Here is a 20,022-nt window from a genome sequence, read left to right as displayed (position 1 = left end):
ATAATTAAAAAGATAGAAATTGAATCGTCTCATTTGTTTGATAAAATTGTGAAAAAATAGGAAAAGAAAAGATGCAAACTTTTATTGATTGTTGATAAATTTGAATTGAATTGAAGTGTAGTGTTGTAAACTACGAAGGTAAAACTAAATATATATAAAGTATTGTCCTATGAAAGATAAAAGTAAAGATAAGATAAAAAGAGAAGATAACATAAAGATAATATAAGATAAAATAATAAAAACTAAAATTAGAACTGAATTTATGTATTCTGTTGGGCCGAATTTATAGACCACAAGACTTCTTTATTGTTGTCATGGGCTAGTATAGAAGAGTAGTTTAATATTATTAAAAGTACAGAAATTTAGACTGTCTAATTTGATTGGTATAAGTACAAAAATTGGACCGTCTAATTTGTGTTAAAAAAATTTTAAAAATTGAAGTATAGAAATTAGACGGTCCGATTTGTATATTCCAAATTTTTTAATTTTTTAAACACAAATTAAACGGTCCAATTTGTATATTTTTTAAACGGTCTAATTTGTATATTTTTTACAATTTTAAAATATTAAAAATTACTATATTAAGACATTATTTATATTATTTTATATCTAAATTTTTAGTCTATTTGTATATTTTTATAAAAAATATTTTTATTAATATTTGATTTAATGAACTTGATAAATAAGGCGATTATTATTTTTAATATTTGATTTAATGGTGAAAATAATATTTAAGTAATGAATAAAATTATACCAAAATTTAACAGAATGAATATCAACCTGATGTATATCAAAATTTGTGTCTTCTAAAGCATTACTATTTCCTATATTATGTAGGAGTAATATTATGTATTTAAATTTTTTTTATGAACTAAATTTAACTAAATAAATACTAAGTTTTGAAATAATATTAATCATAATTAATTTTATTATATTAAATTAATTTAATTAAATTTAATAAATAAAAGATTTATTATCGAATAATAGCAACAAGTTCTATTAGTATATTTTTAAAAAAATACAGACTAATATTTTAATAAAAAATAAAAATTAACTAAATATTATCTCAATGCAATATAAATTAAAAAATATTAACACTTAATTTGTTCGTGTTTTGTAGGAATTAAATCTTTTAATTTTTTATTTGAGAAGATAAAATATGATTATTTTATAAATTTTTATCTAAATAAAATAAATTAATATTTATTCAAATAATCGATTATAATTTTACTGTTTTAAATATTAGTTATAAGTTCGCTGCACAAAAAATAAAAACGGAATTTATAATGTTTGCGTTGGTGTGCTAACAATAAAAATAGCACCATAATTCTCTTTCAAATTTTGCTGTTGTTGTCCGGGGAAACAGATATAAATCCGCTTCCTTGATAATAATATAATATACACACTCGTAATAAAAATAAGTCTAATTTTAAGAAAATAATTAAAAAAACTAATAAATGTATACTAAATAACTTTTATTAATTTATTTTTCATTCCACTAATTTAAATAAATAAATTTTAAATTTAAATCGGTATATCTTTTACAACTAAAAATTAAAGCTAACATACATTAAGTGTATATCTATACTAATTTAAACAAACTTATCCTTAATCTAAATAAATACATGTTAAATTTAAATCTTAATCATCTTGACCGCTAAAAATAATACTAACATCCAAACAATGCAAGTTATATTTATACTAACTTAAACAAAAATAAATATAAAAAATTAATTTCATAATTAAGAAAATAAAAAAATTATAAACTATCACCTGGCAACATGCTTACTTAGATAATCCACAATGTATATGTCCATGTCGTTATTTAGTCTATTAATAATTTAATATTATTATTATGCGACATTTTTTTATTACTCTTCTTCTCCTCTCTTTCATATCTCTTCGGCTGCTCTACTCTTCACTCAGCGGCGGAACTTTGTGTAAGTAAAAGGAGTCATGACCCTCCAAAATTTTTGTAAATTTATTAATATTTTATTTTAAAAAAATAAAATTAGTTTATTTAATTAAATTAATATACTTTTAATTTATGTATTGAGTTTTATGTCTATTTTTATTATTTTTTTAAATTTTTATTTTCTCTATTTAATATAATAAATGACATATTTTTAAATCAATAACAAATAACATATTTTTAAATTAATTTATAAATTAAATTATTATAAAATTAACACTAAATTATATTAATTTTCATATAGTTTTATGTATTTTTTATTATTAAAATAATAAAAATTATATATATAATGATAGTAATATCAGTTATTAATAAAAAGTATTATTTTATTTTTAAATCAATTTTACAAATTTAATGCTATTATAGTATAACATTGTTTACATTAATAAATTTTGATATTTTTATTTTATTAAAAATTTAAGACTTTGTTTTGTTGTATTATATTATTTAATTTGTAATAAAAATAATAATAAAAATAAGTCATCTTAAAATTTTTAAGAGATAAATATTATCAAAAATAAAATTAATTTTTTAAAATATTAAAAAATAATTTATAAATTATAATTAATTTTATATAATTTAAATAAAAAATTAATTTTAAAAAATTCTATTTTTAGATAAAATATTAATTTTTAAATAAAATTTATGTGCAAAAACTAATTTTTTTATGTACAAACTGATTTTTTTAAAATAATTTTTTATTTAAAATTAAATTGACTTATTAACCTAAACAAATTTTTTTATTAATCAAAGATAAAAATTATTTTGTGTTAATTTTAATTATATATAATTTTACATGTTAATAATAAATTTTAAAATAAAATAATTATATTTATAAATTTTATTTTAATATAAATATTATTATATAATTTTTTATTAAAATTTTTTGCTCTTTCAAATTTTTTTTCAAGCTCCGGCGACTATTCTCACTCAAATAAAAAATTTGGCAAACGAAGTATTTTGGAAAATACTTACAAAGGTCGCACTATTTATAGTCGCTATCGTCCCTTTTTAGTTTTTAGTAAAAGCACGCAAGAACTTGATCACATCGTCTGCTAGTGTTAGCAGTCAGGGACGGTTCTATTTGTGGGAGAAAGTACAATTTGAAATTTTCTTCAGTAATACATTATGATAATATTTATTTGTTTTTATTAAATTAATAAATTTAATTCTATAATAATTTTTTATTTAATTTTATTTTAATATTTAATAGTGAGAGAATTTCATATTAAATATATATTATAATAATTAATTTTTAAATTTGAATGAAATTAATATTTTTTATTAAAAATTAATTCAAAAAATATTATTTATTTATCGGTATTTTTTTAAATTAGCTTTAGTTGTTTTTATAATATACATTAATTAAAAGAATTCTTTAACTATAAATATTATTAAAAATGAATTATATGTGAGACAAATTTTAAATAATTATTTAATAATATTTCAATTGTATTACTAAAAATATTAATTTTTAAAATATAAAATTTAAAATTTAAATTTTAAATTATATATTATTATTTAAATTATTTTACTGTTTTAATTTATTAATTAAATATTTTAAACATTAATCATATTTTATAATAATCAAATATAATTATAACAACTATATTATATATACACAAAAATTACTTGTATAAAATATAAAATATAAATATATTAAAAATATATTAATATATAATAATAATAATAATTAATTATATATATATATATATATAATATTTTTATTATAAAATTGTTAACATACTATACATATTTTATTGTCACTAACAAAATTTTTTGGATTTATCAACTGTTAGTACTCATCCACTGAGAAGCTGAAGAATTAGAACACAATGATTTTTTATTTCCCAATTAACAGAGCAAGTTAATCTTATATGGATTCTATTTAAGTTTGAACTATATATATCTACTTGTATAATTGCCGTGGCTCATGAAGCCAGGTGTCGCCCTCATGTTATTTTGAAATAAAATAATGAAGAATAGATTGTTAAAGGTAAAGGTTATTCTATTCTCTCTGTTTCTGCGTTGCTCCTTCTCTCTCCCTTCTAAGCTTCTCACTCTCTGTCTCTCCTCCTTCCTTCATCGTGTCAGTGTATCAATTTCTCTATGGATCTCCTTCTTCCCGGTAAAAGCCAGCAGAACCCGCTGTTTCAAACCCTAAACCCTGCCCCCTTTTCCATTTTCACTCTCAGGCATAGAACACATCAAAAGCCGAAACCCAACCCGCAAAATTCTAGGGTTTGTGTTTGCGGTTCCATAATGTCTCAGAACGGGAAGCTCATCCCAATCTCGACCAGCACAGCACCAAGCTCCTCAACCTCACTGATCTTCAGCGCATCGATCCCTTCGTCGAGGAAATCCTCATCACCGCTGCACACGTCACCTTCTACGAGTTCAACATCGACCTCTCCCAATGGGTTCGTTCCTTTATAATCTCCTTCGTTTCATCTATTCCATTCTCTATCTCTCTCTCTAACGCTTTCTCTCTCTTCTTTCTGCGATTACCGTTTGCAGAGCCGCAAGGATGTCGAGGGATCCCTCTCCGTTGTCAAAAGGTCTACTTTTTGTTCCTTTTCCTTCATCATATCGCAACAATTCATGAATTCCATGATCCGATTGCTTTTTGTTTGATTTTCTCTGATTTAAACAAACGAAATGAACGAAATTCAGTTTTCATTCCATTCATATTTGATGTGCACACAGAAATAAAAAGCATAGCTTGGATCTACTAAGTCATCAAGAACAGATGAAAAGATTCGGACATCACCTTAAACTATTGTTCAGTGATAAGAAACCATCACAATCTCAGACAAAACAACTCTGCAGAGGTTTCTGTCAGGTAAACACTGATAAGATTTGTTCATTCTTAATGGTTTCAATATTATATATGTTGTTGGGTTTTTGTTTCAGGGGACTAAGGTTGTTTCTCCAAACCAAGATGATTTTGCTATGATTTCACCAAGAATTAAACTCAGATGGGAGGCACCTGGCTTATCTTGAGAGGGGTTTCTAAGGATGTGGCAAAGTACAAGATCATTATTGTCCATGGTTTTGGAAGCTCCAAAGAGATGAACTTTCTCGCACCCCAAGTACAATTACTCATTCCCTTTCAACTTAAACAGAATAGTAGTACTATACAATTACGATATTCATATGCTGAATAAGGTTACTCAACGTGTATATATACATATACAGGAACTAATAGATGAACTAGGCATATATCTGCTGATCAGTTAGAGTTAGGACCACAGTTCTATGTCATTGGAGTCTCAATGGGTTCATATGCTACATGGAGTTGCCTTCAGTACTTACGCCACCGGTACAGAATTACAACCTTCCATATGGATATATAGATTGCAAGACAAAATAGTCTATTAGGATTTGTTTGATAAGAGTGAAATTGATAAGAGATTAATTGAGTATCCAGCTAGATTTTGATCTGAGATTGCATCGCAGTTAGGGAAACAGAAATGAGTTCAGAACGTCTACAAGAAAATTAAGTTAAATAATTTTTCTTCTTGCTTATATTTATATAAATTAGATTTGTAAATAATTTTTCTTATTGCTTATATTTTTCTTCGAATTTGTGTGCTCAGGTGAGAGAGTTAAGCATAGAATTCGCTCGAGTTGGCGGAGTGGAGATTCCGAACAACAAGAGAATTGAGTTCTCGCTACAGTACATCCATGGAATCGGAAGGAGCAGAGATCGCAAGATTCTCTGCGATATAAGCATGGACAACAAGGTTACTAAGGATCTCAGCGAAGAGGATCTCATCACTCTGAGATGAAGTCTCCAAATACGTCATTGAAAGCGATTTGGTTAGTTTCTTTTCGCTTAAACCATTCAATTAATTAAGAAGAAAGTTTAATTTATTGATGTGTTTATTGATTTTCTCAGAGGAGGTTTAATGTGCTGAATATATGGAGATTGAAGGCAAACGAAATATCAGTAGTAGGAGTATATATGCTTTTACATTTCCTATTTCCTCTTATATATATGCTTTCTGTGGGTAACAAACTCTGCTTTATGCTTAATTAAATTTGATTAGCTTTCACATTCCTAATTAAGATAGTATTTTGTTGAACCAGATTGGGGTTGGGTGCTTATTAGAGAAGCTAATAAGGCTAATAATTTGAATTTCCTCATATAGAGCTGAAGTTTGCCGGACTTATTTTTCTTCTTGCTTATATTTATATAAATTATATTTAATTTGTTCTTTTTTTTGTGGTTTAGTAATGTTTTTTTTTTGAGATGATGCATATTTTAGAACGAGTGAAATGAGAAGAACCGGTTGATTGTAGAAAGAGAAAAAGCTTTTAGCTTTTTTTGAAGTTAAAGATTGGTTTCTGATATATATTTAGTGGTTCTAATATTTTATATGCTAAAGTTTTTGCTTCTTTTATGGGTTGTTATGTTAATATAATACATTGGAACGAGGAGTTGTGTTGAGACAATTTTGCTTCTTTTGGTTTTAATTTCTATTTATCTCTTCTATTTAGCAGCAGAGAAAGAAGAAGAACAACTCGAGCATGGCACAAACGCTAGCGATGCCTATAGCTCCCTCTCTCGCCCTAATCTCAAACTCCAGACCTCTTTCCAGAGCTGTCTATTTCCCTGTTCTCAACCCTCCCAAGGTAACATAAAACAAACTCTACCTTACATTTCTGAAATTTGTTTGTTTACTTTCGAATTTTTGTGCTCAGGTGAGAGAGTTAAGCATAGAGTGCGCTCGAGTTGGCGGAGTGGAGATTCCGAACAACAAGAGAATTGAGTTCTCGCTACAGTACATCCATGGAATCAGAAGGAGCAGAGCTCGCAAGATTCTCTGCGATATAAGCATGGACAACAAGGTCACTAAGGATCTCAGCGAAGAGGATCTCATCACTCTTAAAGATGAAGTCTCCAAATACGTCATTGAAGGCGATTTGGTTAGTTTCCTTTCGCTTAAACCATTCAATTAATTAAGAAGAAAGTTTAATTTATTGATGTGTTTATTGATTTTCTCAGAGGAGGTTTAATGCGCTGAATATAAGGAGATTGAAGGAGATTCAATGTTACAGAGGATAGGTAGATAGGTAAGTTTGCTGAAGAAGGCAAACGAAATATCAGTGCTATGCGTTGCCGAAGTCGCACTCATCATCTTCTCTACCAAAGGCAAGCTCTTCGAATATTCCAGCGATCCCTGGTTCGTACCTCTTCATTCTCCCTCTCTCTGACCCAATATCACCTTTACTTAATTTCACTGCTCATAACTATACATAATATGGATCTTGATTAATTAGTGAAATTTTAATTTCTATGTGGAAATTACTTAATTCAGAACGCCACCGATTATGTGTTTTCATCTGTTTCACATTAAGAGTACTGTCCACATGCAGTAGTAGGAGTATATATGCTTTTACATTTCCTATTTCCTCTTATATATATGCTTTCTGTGTGTAACAAACTCTGCTTTATGCTTAATTAAATTCTATTAGCTTTCATATTCCTAATTAAGATAGTATTTTGTTGAACCAGATTGGGGTTGGGTGCTTATTAGAGAAGCTAATAAGGCTAATAATTTGAATTTCCTCATATAAAGCTGAAGCTTGCCGGACTTATTTTTCTTCTTGCTTATATTTATATAAATTATATTTAATTTGTTCTTTTTTTTTGTGGTTTAGTAATGTTTTTTTTTGAGATAATGCATATTTTAGAATGAGTGAAATGAGAAGAACCGGTTGATTCTAGAAAGAGAAAAAGCTTTTAGCTTTTTTTGAAGTTAAAGATTGGTTTCTGATATATATTTAGTGGCTCTAATATTTTATATGCTAAAGTTTTTGCTTCTTTTATGGGTTGTTATGTTAATATAATACATTGGAATGAGGAGTTGTGTTGAGACAATTTTGCTGTTTTTGGTTTTAATTTCTATTTATCTCTTACTTCTATTTAGCAGCAGAGAAAGAAGGAGAACAACTCGAGCATGGCACAAACGCTAGCGATGCCTATAGCTCCCTCTCTCGCCCTAATCTCAAACCCTAGACCTCTTTCCAGAGCCGTCTATTTCCCTGTTCTCAACCCTCCCAAGGTAACATAAAACAAACTCTACCTTACATTTCTGAAATTTGTTTGTTTACTTTTGAGTTTGTGTGCTCAGGTGAGAGAGTTAAGCATAGAGTGCGCTCGAGTTGGCGGAGTGGAGATTCCGAACAACAAGAAAATTGAGTTCTCGCTACAGTACATCCATGGAATCGGAAGGAGCAGAGCTCGCAAGATTCTCTGCGATATAAGCATGGACAACAAGGTCACTAAGGATCTCAGCGAAGAGGATCTCATCACTCTTAGAGATGAAGTCTCCAAATACGTCATTGAAGGCGATTTGGTTAGAGTATTTTTATAGAATACGGATTGAATCAAGATGAAGAAGCAAGAACAGAGTTGAGAGCAGTAGATGCGTGGATAATGACTGACAAGCCTTACTCTCATCAATCCATTCATTCGGTAAGCTTCAATCTCCATTCCCAGTTCTTCCCCATCTTGGATCTGTTTTTGGCTATGATATCTTGGTGTTTCAGGTTTCTTTCTTTTCCTAACCCTTATTGATATAGCTACCTGTGCGATTAGGGTTCATGGAAAAGGATGCTGGGAACAAATTTTTTTTGGTCTGATTTGTCAGATTCATTTAAAGATCGGTGGTAGTTCTCAAAAGGAAATCAGCCTAGGCTTCATGTCACTCTGCCGCTCTCTTATCTTGGAAAACAACAAGTTAGGTGGGAATTTTTACGGCGGCCCTGTCCTTTCTCTGTCCCCTTCCATCATGTGACGTGTTTCACTGTTCAGTCCGAATTTCCTGTGATGTAGGTATGTAGTGGTTATGACTTATTTCAGATTCTTTGATATTTGTTTACTTTGATACTCAAGTTTCCTTTCAATTAACAAGATTTGTTTTTGTCCCTGTTTGGGCGTTCTTTTCTGATTCTATTTTGAAAATTGGATTTTTTGTTTCGATATAAGATGTTGTGTTCCAGTAACAGTAATTGTTTTTGATCCTGTTTATCCGTTCCCTTCTGATTTCCTTCTGAAAATTGGGTGGTTTTGTTTGTATTGCTGCTTGTGTGATAGATGAAACAAATGAACTATGCTTAGTGTCAACTGATTCAAAAAAGCTCCTCTCTAATCTCACCCCCTGGAAGGAATGTTAGAAGATAACACTTAGAATCATCGGAATGAGGAGTTTAATTGATCATAGGGAGGAGAATGAAGAACATGCTTTTCTTCGGCTTCTAATAATGGATAAAGAAGTTAGTTATTATAGCTATTTTGATAGTTTTGTTGAATAAGTTTATAGGTGTGTAAAAATAAGTTAGTGTATTTATAGGATGCAATTGTATTCACTGGTTTATTGTTTTTTTTTCTGGTTTTCTGATTTTTATGGTATTTTATCTTCTTGATCATTTACTTTCTAAATACATATTTTATTTTTCTCTTTTATTTATTCCTTTTTTCCTTGTCTGAATCTTTTTTTCCTTCTGTTTTCTTGGGTGTTGAACTAAAACCCGTGTCTATTTAAGTGGTGAAGAATTTAGTGGTTGGTGTTCATATCCATTGTTTTCTTTTGCATTGTTAGTGTCTAGAGAAAATGAGCTATTTGGGTGTAGGTGTTAGTCCTGGAACAGCTCTAATGTACCATAGCACAAACCTGAAATTGTTGGATAAGAGGATCAAGATAGCTGAGTTGGTGTTAAGGTTTATAAATCTTGGTCTTGGAGTTGTTGCAGCTGTTCTTATGGAACTGATTCACAAGTGAAGGTGTTTTTCTCCTTTGAGAAGGAAGCTAAATTCACTGATGTTAAGGCTTTGGTGTAAGTATCTATTTATCTATGTTCTATGTTAATTTCTAGCAATAAAAGTGTTGCATGTTTTGTTGTCCAAATTCATTAGTTTTTAATGGATTAAAAAACTTTGCAGATTCTTGGTAGTCGCTAATGGTTTGGCTGCTGGATACTCTTTGATTCAAGGACTCCGTTGTGTTGTGAGTTTGGTTAGGGGAAGTGTTCTCTTCAACAAGCCCCTTAGCTTGGGCCATTTTCTCTGCTGATCAGGTACCCTTCTATATTTGAAAGATCACATCCTACTTTTTTTTGTTGTCTTATACATTGTGGTCAAAACACAAGATTATCAAGATTCATCAACATCTTGCTTTTTCCTCAAGCATTTTGTTGCCATATTGATTAATATCATTTATTTTTGTTATAAATTCATGCAAAGACATAATAAAAAAGTAATTTGTCATTATGTCCATAGTGATATAACCTGAGTAGTAATATATATTTTTTTTCTGGTTTTCTTATTTTATGGTATTTTATCTTCTTGATTATTTACTTCTAAATACATATTTTGTTTCTCTCTTTTATTTATTTCTTTTTTCCTTGTCTGAATCTTTTTTTCCTTCTGTTTACTTGGGTGTTGAACACTATAATTAATAAGTGTTGTTGTTCTGTCTTTTTTTTCATCATTTGCTTCAGATTGGAGCTATTTATCTCTTATATTTCTAACTGTTGTATTATGCCTTTTTATGATTTCAATTTCGAAAAACTATTGTGTTAAAACAGTGGAAAATTCTTTAAACCCTAAAGAATTGTATTATTTCGATCTGTTTTTGCTTTCCCTAGTTGAAGTGCGAAAAATTGTGTCTTGATTTCGTCCTGGATTGTTGCAAGTTGCTATTCCTTCCCTTTTTTATGATGGGTTTTCTCTATTTTGTGTTTCAGAGAGCCTTGACTTCTAATATTTTTTCTACCTTCCATTCTGTACGGAGTACTCTTATAAATTAATTACTTCAATTGTATCTACTATATCATGATTGATCTTAATTACTTTCTTTTCTCTTGCTCAGGAAGCATAATTTCTGCCTTCCTGTTGTTGCCCCCAGTGTAAGTTTGATATATTTCGCCTTCATTCTTAACTATCCCTTTTTATGAGGCCATATTTTTGTCATTTTTTATATGTATCTGATCTTCCTAGAGTAAAAAGGAAACAAGTGCCTTAATTAGGATGATGCAAAACACTTAATTCATTAGTATTGCTTGTGCTGTTCTATCATTGGGTTTTAAGGTTTAACGGGTTTCATTGATATTTAATTTGATTGTATGGTAATTAGCTAATTTTAGGTACTTAATTACTTTGGTTAGATAAAGATAACTCTTTATTTACTTCACTTCCTAATTGATTAATTTTTATTTGGAGATTAAAAAAATATACCTGTGTTGTACATAGATGCATACTTCTTTTAGGTTTGTTAGTTAAAACCTGGCTAATTTTTTGGTTCTAGCAGCAATTGGAACAGAAGCATGTGAAAAAAAACACAAATGAAAGTGAGACACATAATAAGATCTATATACAATCCATATAAAAACACTTCAAATGCTCTCTGAATATCCTAGAAATTGTAGGCATCAGATTGGATTTGGTTTTCTAATATGTAATTCATAGTAGCTTTGAATAATTTTGATTCTTTTTCTGAACTCTGTCTTCATGAAGAGAGATTCTTTTTCGATTTTCTGTTAGGTTCTTCGTTTTCAGTATGCAGTGATTTTATTAGAGTTTGCAATTGTGTTCCTGATTTCCCATTGGGGTTTGCGTGTTTTAAATATGAGTTTTGTAATTTTCCGTTGATTTTAATACTCAATTTTCTATAATGTACACTGAACTATTGAGCTATTAATACTCATACACACTTGATTTAGGGTAGGATTTAGGGAGGGAGATGATTTGTGGGAGTGATTGCTGATTGGAATATGGGTCAAATTGAAAAGCTAGATTTGTGGTCATGGAGATGTCTTTTTGCTTTCATTATGGCAATTGTGAGGTGATCCAATAGCTTCGACAGGTTAGTAGGCATTAGATTTATTTAAGTTTTCTTATGATGTATTCATTTATTGGGACCCTTGCTCTATTGGGTCTTTCTTTTCTTCAATTTGTTGTTGAAAAAAGCTACAGCAATAATATAAGTATAATGTCTAAAATTAGTTTGAGTATTTAAAGTATATAACTATAAGTTCTGGAATAAATTTAGAAATAATGAAGTTTATTACAGTGCACAAAATGAGTTAAATAAACATTATTATTAGAAAACTGTCTCGTGGGATTGCTGATAATTTGGATGACCCAAAATACAAGCATTACAAATATTGGTCTAACCCCTTAGAAACAAGGTGAGATCCTATACTTAATTACTTTAGTAAACATTTTGTAGAAGTTGCACACAAGAAGACTGCCAATCTAGAATTTGACTATTGTTGGCACATAGCTACTACGTAATTAATCATTTTATTACCTTGGTTTGGGGCATTGATAGATTCCTGCTTTTGCTATCTTCTATAATGTCGTATCCTGCTGTCTTTTAAAATCCGTAGTTTATTCATACTACTTCTCTTTATGGTTTGTGTTATATTTTTGTCCTGCTGCTGCAGATTACCACATGCTCCAAATATGGAGATTTACTCTATGTATAGGTGGTAGCGCGAAATTGTGAACAATACTTTTCACAACTCTCATAATCCCTGGTCATGAACTCCAAAAACTTGGTGGTTCAATTCCATGGCATTACACAACTTCGCACAACTAACCAGCAAGTGCACTGGGTCGTCCAAGTAATACCTTACGTGAGTAAGGGTCGATCCCACGGAGATTGTTAGCATTGAAGCAAGCTATGGTCATCTTGTAAATCTTAGTCAGGCAAACTCAAATATATATGATGATGAACGAAAATAATATAAAAGATAAAGATAGTGATACTTATGCATATCATTGGTGTATGAGCTTCAGACAAGTGTATGAAGATGCCTTCCCTTCCGTCTCTCTGCTTTCCTACTGCCTTCATCCAATCCTTCTTACTCCTTTCCATGGCAAGCTCGTGTAGGGTTTCACCGTTGTCAATGGCTACCTCCCATCCTCTCAGTGAAAGCGATTGCATATGCTCTGTCACAGCATAGCGGAATTCAGCTGTCGGTTCTCGGTCAGGCCGGAATAATATCCATTGATACTTTTGCGTCTGTCACTAACGCCCCGCCTGCTAGGAGTTTGAAGCACGTCACAGTCATTCAGTCATTGAATCCTACTCAGAATACCACAGACAAGGTTTAGACCTTCCAGATTCTCTTGAATGCCGCCATCAGGTCCTGCCTATACCACGAAGATTCCGATTAAAGAATCCAAGAGATATTCACTGGAGCCTTGGTTACTTGTAGAACAAGAGTGGTTGTCAGTCACCTTGTTCATAAGTGAGAATGATGATGAGTGTCACGGATCATCACATTCATCAAGTTGAAGAACAAGTGATATCTTAGAACAAGAACAAGCAGAATTGAATGGAAGAACAATAGTAATTGCATTAATACTCGAGGTATAGCAGAGCTCCACACCTTAATCTATGGTGTGTAGAAACTCCACCGTTGAAAATACATAAGCATAAGGTCTAGGCATGGCCGAATGGCCAGCCTCCCAATGATCTAAGATAGCCTAAAACAAAGATAGCTACCCAAAAGTCTCTCTAAATACAATAGTAAAAGGTCCTACTTATAGAAAACTAGTACATAGATGAGTAAATGACATAAAAATCCACTTCCGGGCCCACTTGGTGTGTGCTTGGGCTGAGCAATAAAGCTTTTTCGTGTAGAGACTCTCCTTGGAGTTAAACGCCAGCTTTAGTGCCAGTTTGGGCGTTTAACTCCCAATTAGGTGCCAGTTCCGGCGTTTAATGCTGGAATTTCTTGAGGTGACTTTGAACGCCGGTTTGGGCCATCAAATCTTGGGCAAAGTATGGACTATTATATATTGCTGGAAAGCCCAGGATGTCTACTTTCCAACGCCGTTGAGAGCGTGCCAATTGGGCTTCTGTAGCTCCAGAAAATCCACTTCGAGTGCAGGGAGGTCAGAATCCAACAGCATCTGCAGTCCTTTTGAGTCTCTGGATCAGATTTTTGCTCAGGTCCCTCAATTTCAGCCAGAAAATACCTGAAATCACAGAAAAACACACAAACTCATAGTAAAGTCCAGAAAAGTGAATTTTAACTAAAAACTAATAAAAATATACTAAAAACTAACTAGATCATACTAAAAACATACTAAAAGCAATGCCAAAAAGTATACAAATTATCCGCTCATCACAACACCAAACTTAAATTGTTGCTTGTCCCCAAGCAACTGAAGATCAAATAAGATAAAAAGAAGAGAATATGCAATGAACTCCAAAAACATCTATGAAGATCAGTATTAATTAGATGAGCGGGGCTTTTACTTTTTGCCTCTGAATAGTTTTGGCATCTCACTCTATCCCTTGTAATTCAGAATGATTGGCTTCTTTAGGAACTCAGAATCCAGATAGTGTTAATGATTCTCCTAGTAAAGTATGATGATTCTTGAACATAGCTATTTATTGAGTCTTGGCTGTGGCCCAAAGCACTCTGTCTTCCAGTATTACCACCGGATACATACATGCCACAGACACATAATTGGGTGAACCTTTTCAGATTGTGACTCAGCTTTGCTAAAGTCCCCAATTAGAGGTGTCCAGGGTTCTTAAGCACACTCTTATTGCCTTGGATCACAACTTTATTTCTTTCTTTTTCTTTCTTCTCTTTTTTTTTTTCGGTTTTTTTTTTTCGTTTGCTTCCTTCTTTTTCTTGCTTCAAGAATCATTTTTAATGATTTTTCAGATCCTCAGTAACATGTCTCCTTTTTCATCATTCTTTCAAGAGCCAATATTCATGAACCACAAATTCAAAAGACATATGCACTGTTCAAGCATACATTCAGAGAACAAAAGTGTTGCCACCACATCAAATTAATTAAACTACTATAAAATTCAGAATTCATGCAATTCTTTTCTTTTTCAATTAAGCACGTTTTTATTCAAGAAAGGTGATGGATTCATAGGACATTCATAACTTTAAGGCATAGACACTAAGACACTAATGATCACAAGACACAAACATGGACAAACATAAAGCATAAAAATCGAAAAACAGAAGAATAAAGAACAAGGAAATCAAGGAACGGGTCCACCTTAGTGATGGCGGCTCTTTCTTGCTCTTGAAGATCCTATGGAGTGCTTGAGCTCCTCAATGTCTCTTCCTTGTCTTTGTTGCTCCTCCCTCATGATTCTTTGGTCTTCCCTAATTTCATGGAGGAGAATGGAGTGTTCTTGATGCTCCACCCTTAGTTGTCCCATGTTGGAACTCAACTCTCCTAGGGAGGTGTTTAATTGCTCCCAATAATTTTGTGGAGGAAAGTGCATCCCTTGAGGAATCTCAGGGATCTCATGGTGAGAGGGGTCTCTTGTGTACTCCATCCTTTTCTTGGTGATGGGCTTGTCCTCATCAATGGGAGTATCTCCCTCTATGTCAACTCCAACTGAATAACAGAGGTGACAGATGAGATGAGGAAAGGCTAACCTTGCCAAAGTGGAGGTCTTGTCCGCCACCTTGTAGAGTTCTTGGGCTATAACCTCATGAACTTCTATTTCTTCTCCAATCATGATGCTATGGATCATGATGGCCCGGTCTATGGTAACTTCGGACCGGTTGCTAGTGGAAATGATTGAGCGTTGTATGAACTCTAACCATCCTCTAGCCACGGGCTTGAGGTCATGCCTTCTCAATTGAACCGGCTTTCCTCTTGAATCTTGCTTCCATTGTGCGCCCTCTTCACATATGGTTGTGAGGACTTGGTCCAACCTTTGATCAAAGTTGACCCTTCTAGTGTAAGGGTGCTCATCTCCTTGCATCATAGGCAAGTTGAACGCCACCCTCACACTCTCCGGACTAAAATCCAAGTATTTCCCCCGAACCATAGTGAGATAATTCTTTGGATTCGGGTTCACACTTTGGTCATGGTTCTTGGTGATCCATGCATTGGCATAGAACTCTTGAACCATCAAGATTCCAACTTGTTGAATGGGGTTGGTAAGCACTTCCCAACCTCTTCTTCGGATCTCATGGCGGATCTCCGGATATTCACCCTTTTTGAGTGAAAAGGGGACTTCGGGGATCACCTTCTTCAAGGCCACAACTTCATAGAAGTGGACTTGATGCACCCTTGAGAGGAATCTATCCATCTCCCATGACTCGGAGGTGGAAGCCTTTGCCTTCCCTTTCCTCTTTCTAGAGGTTTCTCCGGCCTTGGATGCCATAAATGGTTATGGAAAAACGAAAAAGCAACGCTTTTACCACACCAAACTTAAAATATTTGCTCGTCCTCGAGCAAAAGAAGAAAGAAGAGAGTAGAAGAAGAAGAAATGAGGAAGAGGGGGAAGGTGGTGTGTTCGGCCAAGAAGGGAAAGAAGGGGTGTTTAGGTTGTGTGAAAATGAAGGGTTGAAGAAGGGTATATATAGGAGAGAGGGGGGGGTAATGGTTCGGCCATGATGGGTGGGTTTGGGAGGGAAAGTGGTTTGAATTTGAAGGGTGAGGTTGGTGGGGATTTATGAAGGGTGGATGTGAGTGGTGAAGAGAAAGATGGAATTTGATAGGTGAAGGGTTTTTGGGGAAGAGGTATTGAGGTGATTAGTGAATGGGGGAAGAAGAGAGAGAGTGATGGTGGGGTCCTGTGGGGTCCACAGATCCTGTGGTGTCAAGGAAAAGTCATCCCTGCACCAAATGTTGCTCAAAATCACGTTTTGAGGTATTTCTGGCGTTAAACGCCGGGCTGATGCCCATTCCTGGCGTTTAACGCCAGGTTGTTGCCCTTTACTGGCGTTTAACGCCAGTCTGGTGCTCCTTTCTGGCGTTAAACGCCCAGAATGGTGCCAGACTGGGCGTTAAACGCCCAACAGCTAGCATTACTGGCGTTTGAACGCCAGCTTCTTCTCCTCCAGGGTGTGCTGTTTTTCTTCCTGTTTTTCATTCTGTTTTTGCTTTTTTCATTGTTTTTGTGACTTCTTATGATCATCAACCTACAAAAAAGATAAAATAACAAAAGAAAATAGTTAGCTATAAAACATTGGGTTGCCTCCCAACAAGCGCTTCTTTAATGTCATTAGCTTGACAGAGGACTCTCATGGAGCCTCAGAAATACTCAGAACCGTGTTGGAACCTCCCAACACCAAACTTAGAGTTTGAATGTGGGGGTTCAACACCAAACTTAGAGTTTGGTTGTGGCCTCCCAATACCAAACTTAGAGTTTGACTGTGGGGGCTCTGCTTGGCTCTGTTTTGAGAGAAGCTCTTCATGCCTCCTCTCCATGATGACAGAGGGATATCCTTGGGCCTTAAACACCAAGGATTTTTCATTCACTTGAATGATTAACTCTCCTCTATCAACATCAATCACAGCCTTTGCTGTGGCTAGGAAGGGTCTGCCAAGGATGATGGATTCATCCATGCACTTCCCAGTCTCTAGGACTATGAAATCAGTAGGGATGTAATGGTCTTCAATCTTCACCAAAACATTCTCTACAAGTCCATGAGCTTGTTTTCTTGAATTGTCTGCCATCTCTAATGAGATTCTTGCAGCTTGCACCTCAAAGATCCCTAATTTCTCCATTACAGAGAGGGGCATGAGGTTTACACTTGACCCTAAGTCACACAAGGCCTTCTTGAAGGTCATGGTGCCTATGGTACAAGGTATAGAAAACTTCCCAGGATCTTGCCTCTTTAGAGGCAGTTTCTGCCTAGACAAGTCATCCAGTTCTTTGGTGAGCAAAGGTGGTTCTTCCTCCCAAGTCTCATTTCCAAATAACTTGTCATTCAGCTTCATGATTGCTCCAAGGTATTTAGCAACTTGCTCTTCAGTGACATACTCATCCTCTTCAGAGGAAGAATACTCATCAGAGCTCATGAATGGCAGAAGTAAGTCCAATGGAATCTCTATGGTCTCATTTTGAGCCTCAGATTCCCATGGTTCCTCATTGAGGAACTCAGAGGAGATTGGTACACGCCCACTGAGGTCTTCCTCAGTGGCGTCCTCCTCCTCTCTTTCCTCTCCATATTCGGCCATGTCTATGGCTTTGCACTCTCCTTTTGGATTTTCTTCTGTATTACTTGGAAGAGTACTAGGAGGGAGTTCAGTAATTTTCTTGCTCAGCTGTCCCACTTGTCCTTCCAAATTTCTGATGGAGGACCTTGTTTCATTCATGAAATTTTGAGTGGTCTTTATTAGATCAGAGACCATTGTTGCTAAGTCAGAAGTATTCTGCTTAGAACTCTCTGTCTGTTGCTGAGAAGATGATGGAAAAGGCTTGCTATTGCTAAACCTGTTTCTTCCACCATTATTGTTATTGAAACCTTGTTGAGGTCTCTCTTGATTCTTCCATGAGAAATTTGGGTGATTTCTCCATGAAGAATTATAGGTGTTTCCATAGGGTTCTCCTAGGTAATTCACCTCTTCCATTGAAGGGTTCTCAGGATCATAAGCTTCTTCCTCAGATGAAGCATCCTTAGTACTGTTTGGTGCATTTTGCATTCCAGACAGACTTTGAGAAATCAAATTGACTTGTTGAGTCAATATCTTGTTCTGAGCCAATATGGCATTCAGAGCGTCAATCTCAAGAACTCCTTTCTTCTGACTAGTCCCATTGTTCACAGGATTCCTTTCAGAAGTGTACATGAATTGGTTATTTGCAACCATTTCAATCAATTCTTAAGCTTCTGCAGGTGTCTTCTTCAGATGAAGAGATCCTCCAGCAGAGCTATCCAAAGACATCTTGGATAGTTCAGAGAGACCATCATAGAAAATACCTATGATGCTCCATTCAGAAAGCATGTCTGAAGGACATCTTCTGATTAATTGTTTGTATCTTTCCCAAGCTTCATAGAGGGATTCTCCATCCTTCTGTCTGAAGGTTTGGACTTCCACTCTAAGCTTACTCCATCTTTGTGGTGGAAAGAACTTTGCCAAGAAGGCATTGACTAGCTTTTCCCAAGAGTCCAGGCTTTCTTTAGGTTGAGAATCCAACCATATTCTAGCTCTGTCTCTTACAGCAAAAGGGAATAGCATCAGTCTGTAGACCTCAGGGTTAACCCCATTAGTCTTGACTGTGTCACAGATTTGCAAGAATTCAGCTAAGAACTGATGAGGATCTTCCATTGGAAGTCCATGGAACTTGCAATTCTGTTGCATTAGAGAAACTAATTGAGGCTTAAGCTCAAAGTTGTTTGCTCCAATGGCAGGGATAGAGATGCTTCTCCCATAAAAATCAGGAGTAGGTGCAGTGAAGTCACCCAGCACCTTCCTTGCATTGTTGGCATTGTTGTTGTTTTCGGCTGCCATGTGTTCTTCTTCCTTGAAGAATTCGGTCAGGTCCTCTAAAGAGAGTTGTGCTTTAGCTTCTCTTAGCTTTCTCTTCAAGGTCCTTTCAGGTTCAGGATCAGCTTCAACAAGAATGCCTTTGTCTCTGCTCCTGCTCATATGAAAGAGAAGAGAACAAGAAAATGTGGAATCCTCTATGTCACAGTATAGAGATTCCTTGAAGTGTCAGAGGAAGAGAGAATTAGTAAGAAGAAGGAGAAGAGGAATTCGAACTTTATTAGTTAGAGTTCGAATTGTGCATTAAGAAGGAGTAGTACTCCATAAATAGAAGGATGTGGGAAGGAGGGAAGAGAATTTTCGAAAATTCAATTAAAAGATTTTGAAAACATTTTGAAAATTTGATTGATAATTTTCGAAAATCAAAAGTGAAAAAGAAATCAAGTGATTTTTGAAAAAGATTTTGAAATTAGAAATTAAAAAGATTTGATTGAAAAGTTATGGTTTTTAAAAAGATGTGATTGAGAGGATATGATTTGAAAACAATTTTAAAGGATATGATTTGAAAACAATTTGAAAAGATGTGATTTAGAAAAAAATTGATGACTTGCCTAACAAGAAAAGATATGATTCAAACATAAAACCTTCCTTAATAGAAAAGGCAAAAAATGTTCAATCAAATCATTAATTGTTAGTAAGTATCTTTGAAAAAGGAAAGAAATTGATTTTGAAAACATTTGATTGAAAAGATATGATTTGAAAAAGATTTGGTTTTGAAAAACTTTGAAAACTTGAAAAAAAATTGATTTGAAAACAAAATTCTCCC

General features: G+C 33.6%; 2 protein-coding genes, 1 non-coding gene and 2 pseudogenes across 4 annotated transcripts; all 5 read left to right on the top strand.

Annotated features, from left to right (window-relative positions):
• The first annotated feature begins 4,616 nt into the window (after window positions 1–4,616).
• On the top strand, window positions 4,617–6,074 carry LOC130954549 (30S ribosomal protein S13, chloroplastic-like; annotated as a pseudogene).
• Window positions 6,075–6,523: 449 nt separating this feature from the next.
• LOC130956814 (30S ribosomal protein S13, chloroplastic-like) lies at window positions 6,524–7,043 on the top strand. Its single transcript, XM_057883787.1, has 3 exons — window positions 6,524–6,610; window positions 6,680–6,904; window positions 6,984–7,043. The coding sequence occupies exons 1-3, from the start codon at window positions 6,524–6,526 to the stop codon at window positions 7,041–7,043; spliced, it is 372 nt and encodes a 123-aa protein (XP_057739770.1).
• On the top strand, window positions 6,821–8,661 carry LOC130954550 (30S ribosomal protein S13, chloroplastic-like). 2 transcript variants are annotated; one of them, XM_057881315.1, is made up of 5 exons: window positions 6,821–6,904; window positions 6,984–7,161; window positions 7,912–8,043; window positions 8,113–8,456; window positions 8,580–8,661. In XM_057881315.1, the coding sequence occupies exons 2-4, from the start codon at window positions 7,090–7,092 to the stop codon at window positions 8,353–8,355; spliced, it is 447 nt and encodes a 148-aa protein (XP_057737298.1). In that variant the 5' UTR covers window positions 6,821–6,904; window positions 6,984–7,089; the 3' UTR covers window positions 8,356–8,456; window positions 8,580–8,661. The 2 variants fall into 2 exon arrangements, with proteins under 2 accessions (XP_057737298.1, XP_057737297.1); XM_057881314.1 differs by having other exon boundaries at window positions 7,909–8,043.
• Window positions 8,662–9,504: 843 nt separating this feature from the next.
• On the top strand, window positions 9,505–12,467 carry LOC130956309 (CASP-like protein 2B1; annotated as a pseudogene).
• A 6,240-nt stretch (window positions 12,468–18,707) lies between these two features.
• On the top strand, window positions 18,708–18,815 carry LOC130958929 (small nucleolar RNA R71). Its single transcript, XR_009078029.1, has one exon. It is a non-coding gene; the product is annotated as a small nucleolar RNA R71 (small nucleolar RNA).
• Window positions 18,816–20,022: the final 1,207 nt, after the last annotated feature.

The sequence above is a fragment of the Arachis stenosperma genome, chromosome 10 (assembly GCF_014773155.1).
Source record: "Arachis stenosperma cultivar V10309 chromosome 10, arast.V10309.gnm1.PFL2, whole genome shotgun sequence".
Classification (NCBI taxonomy): Eukaryota; Viridiplantae; Streptophyta; class Magnoliopsida; order Fabales; family Fabaceae; genus Arachis; species Arachis stenosperma.
This window is presented reverse-complemented; position numbering and strand designations above follow the sequence as displayed.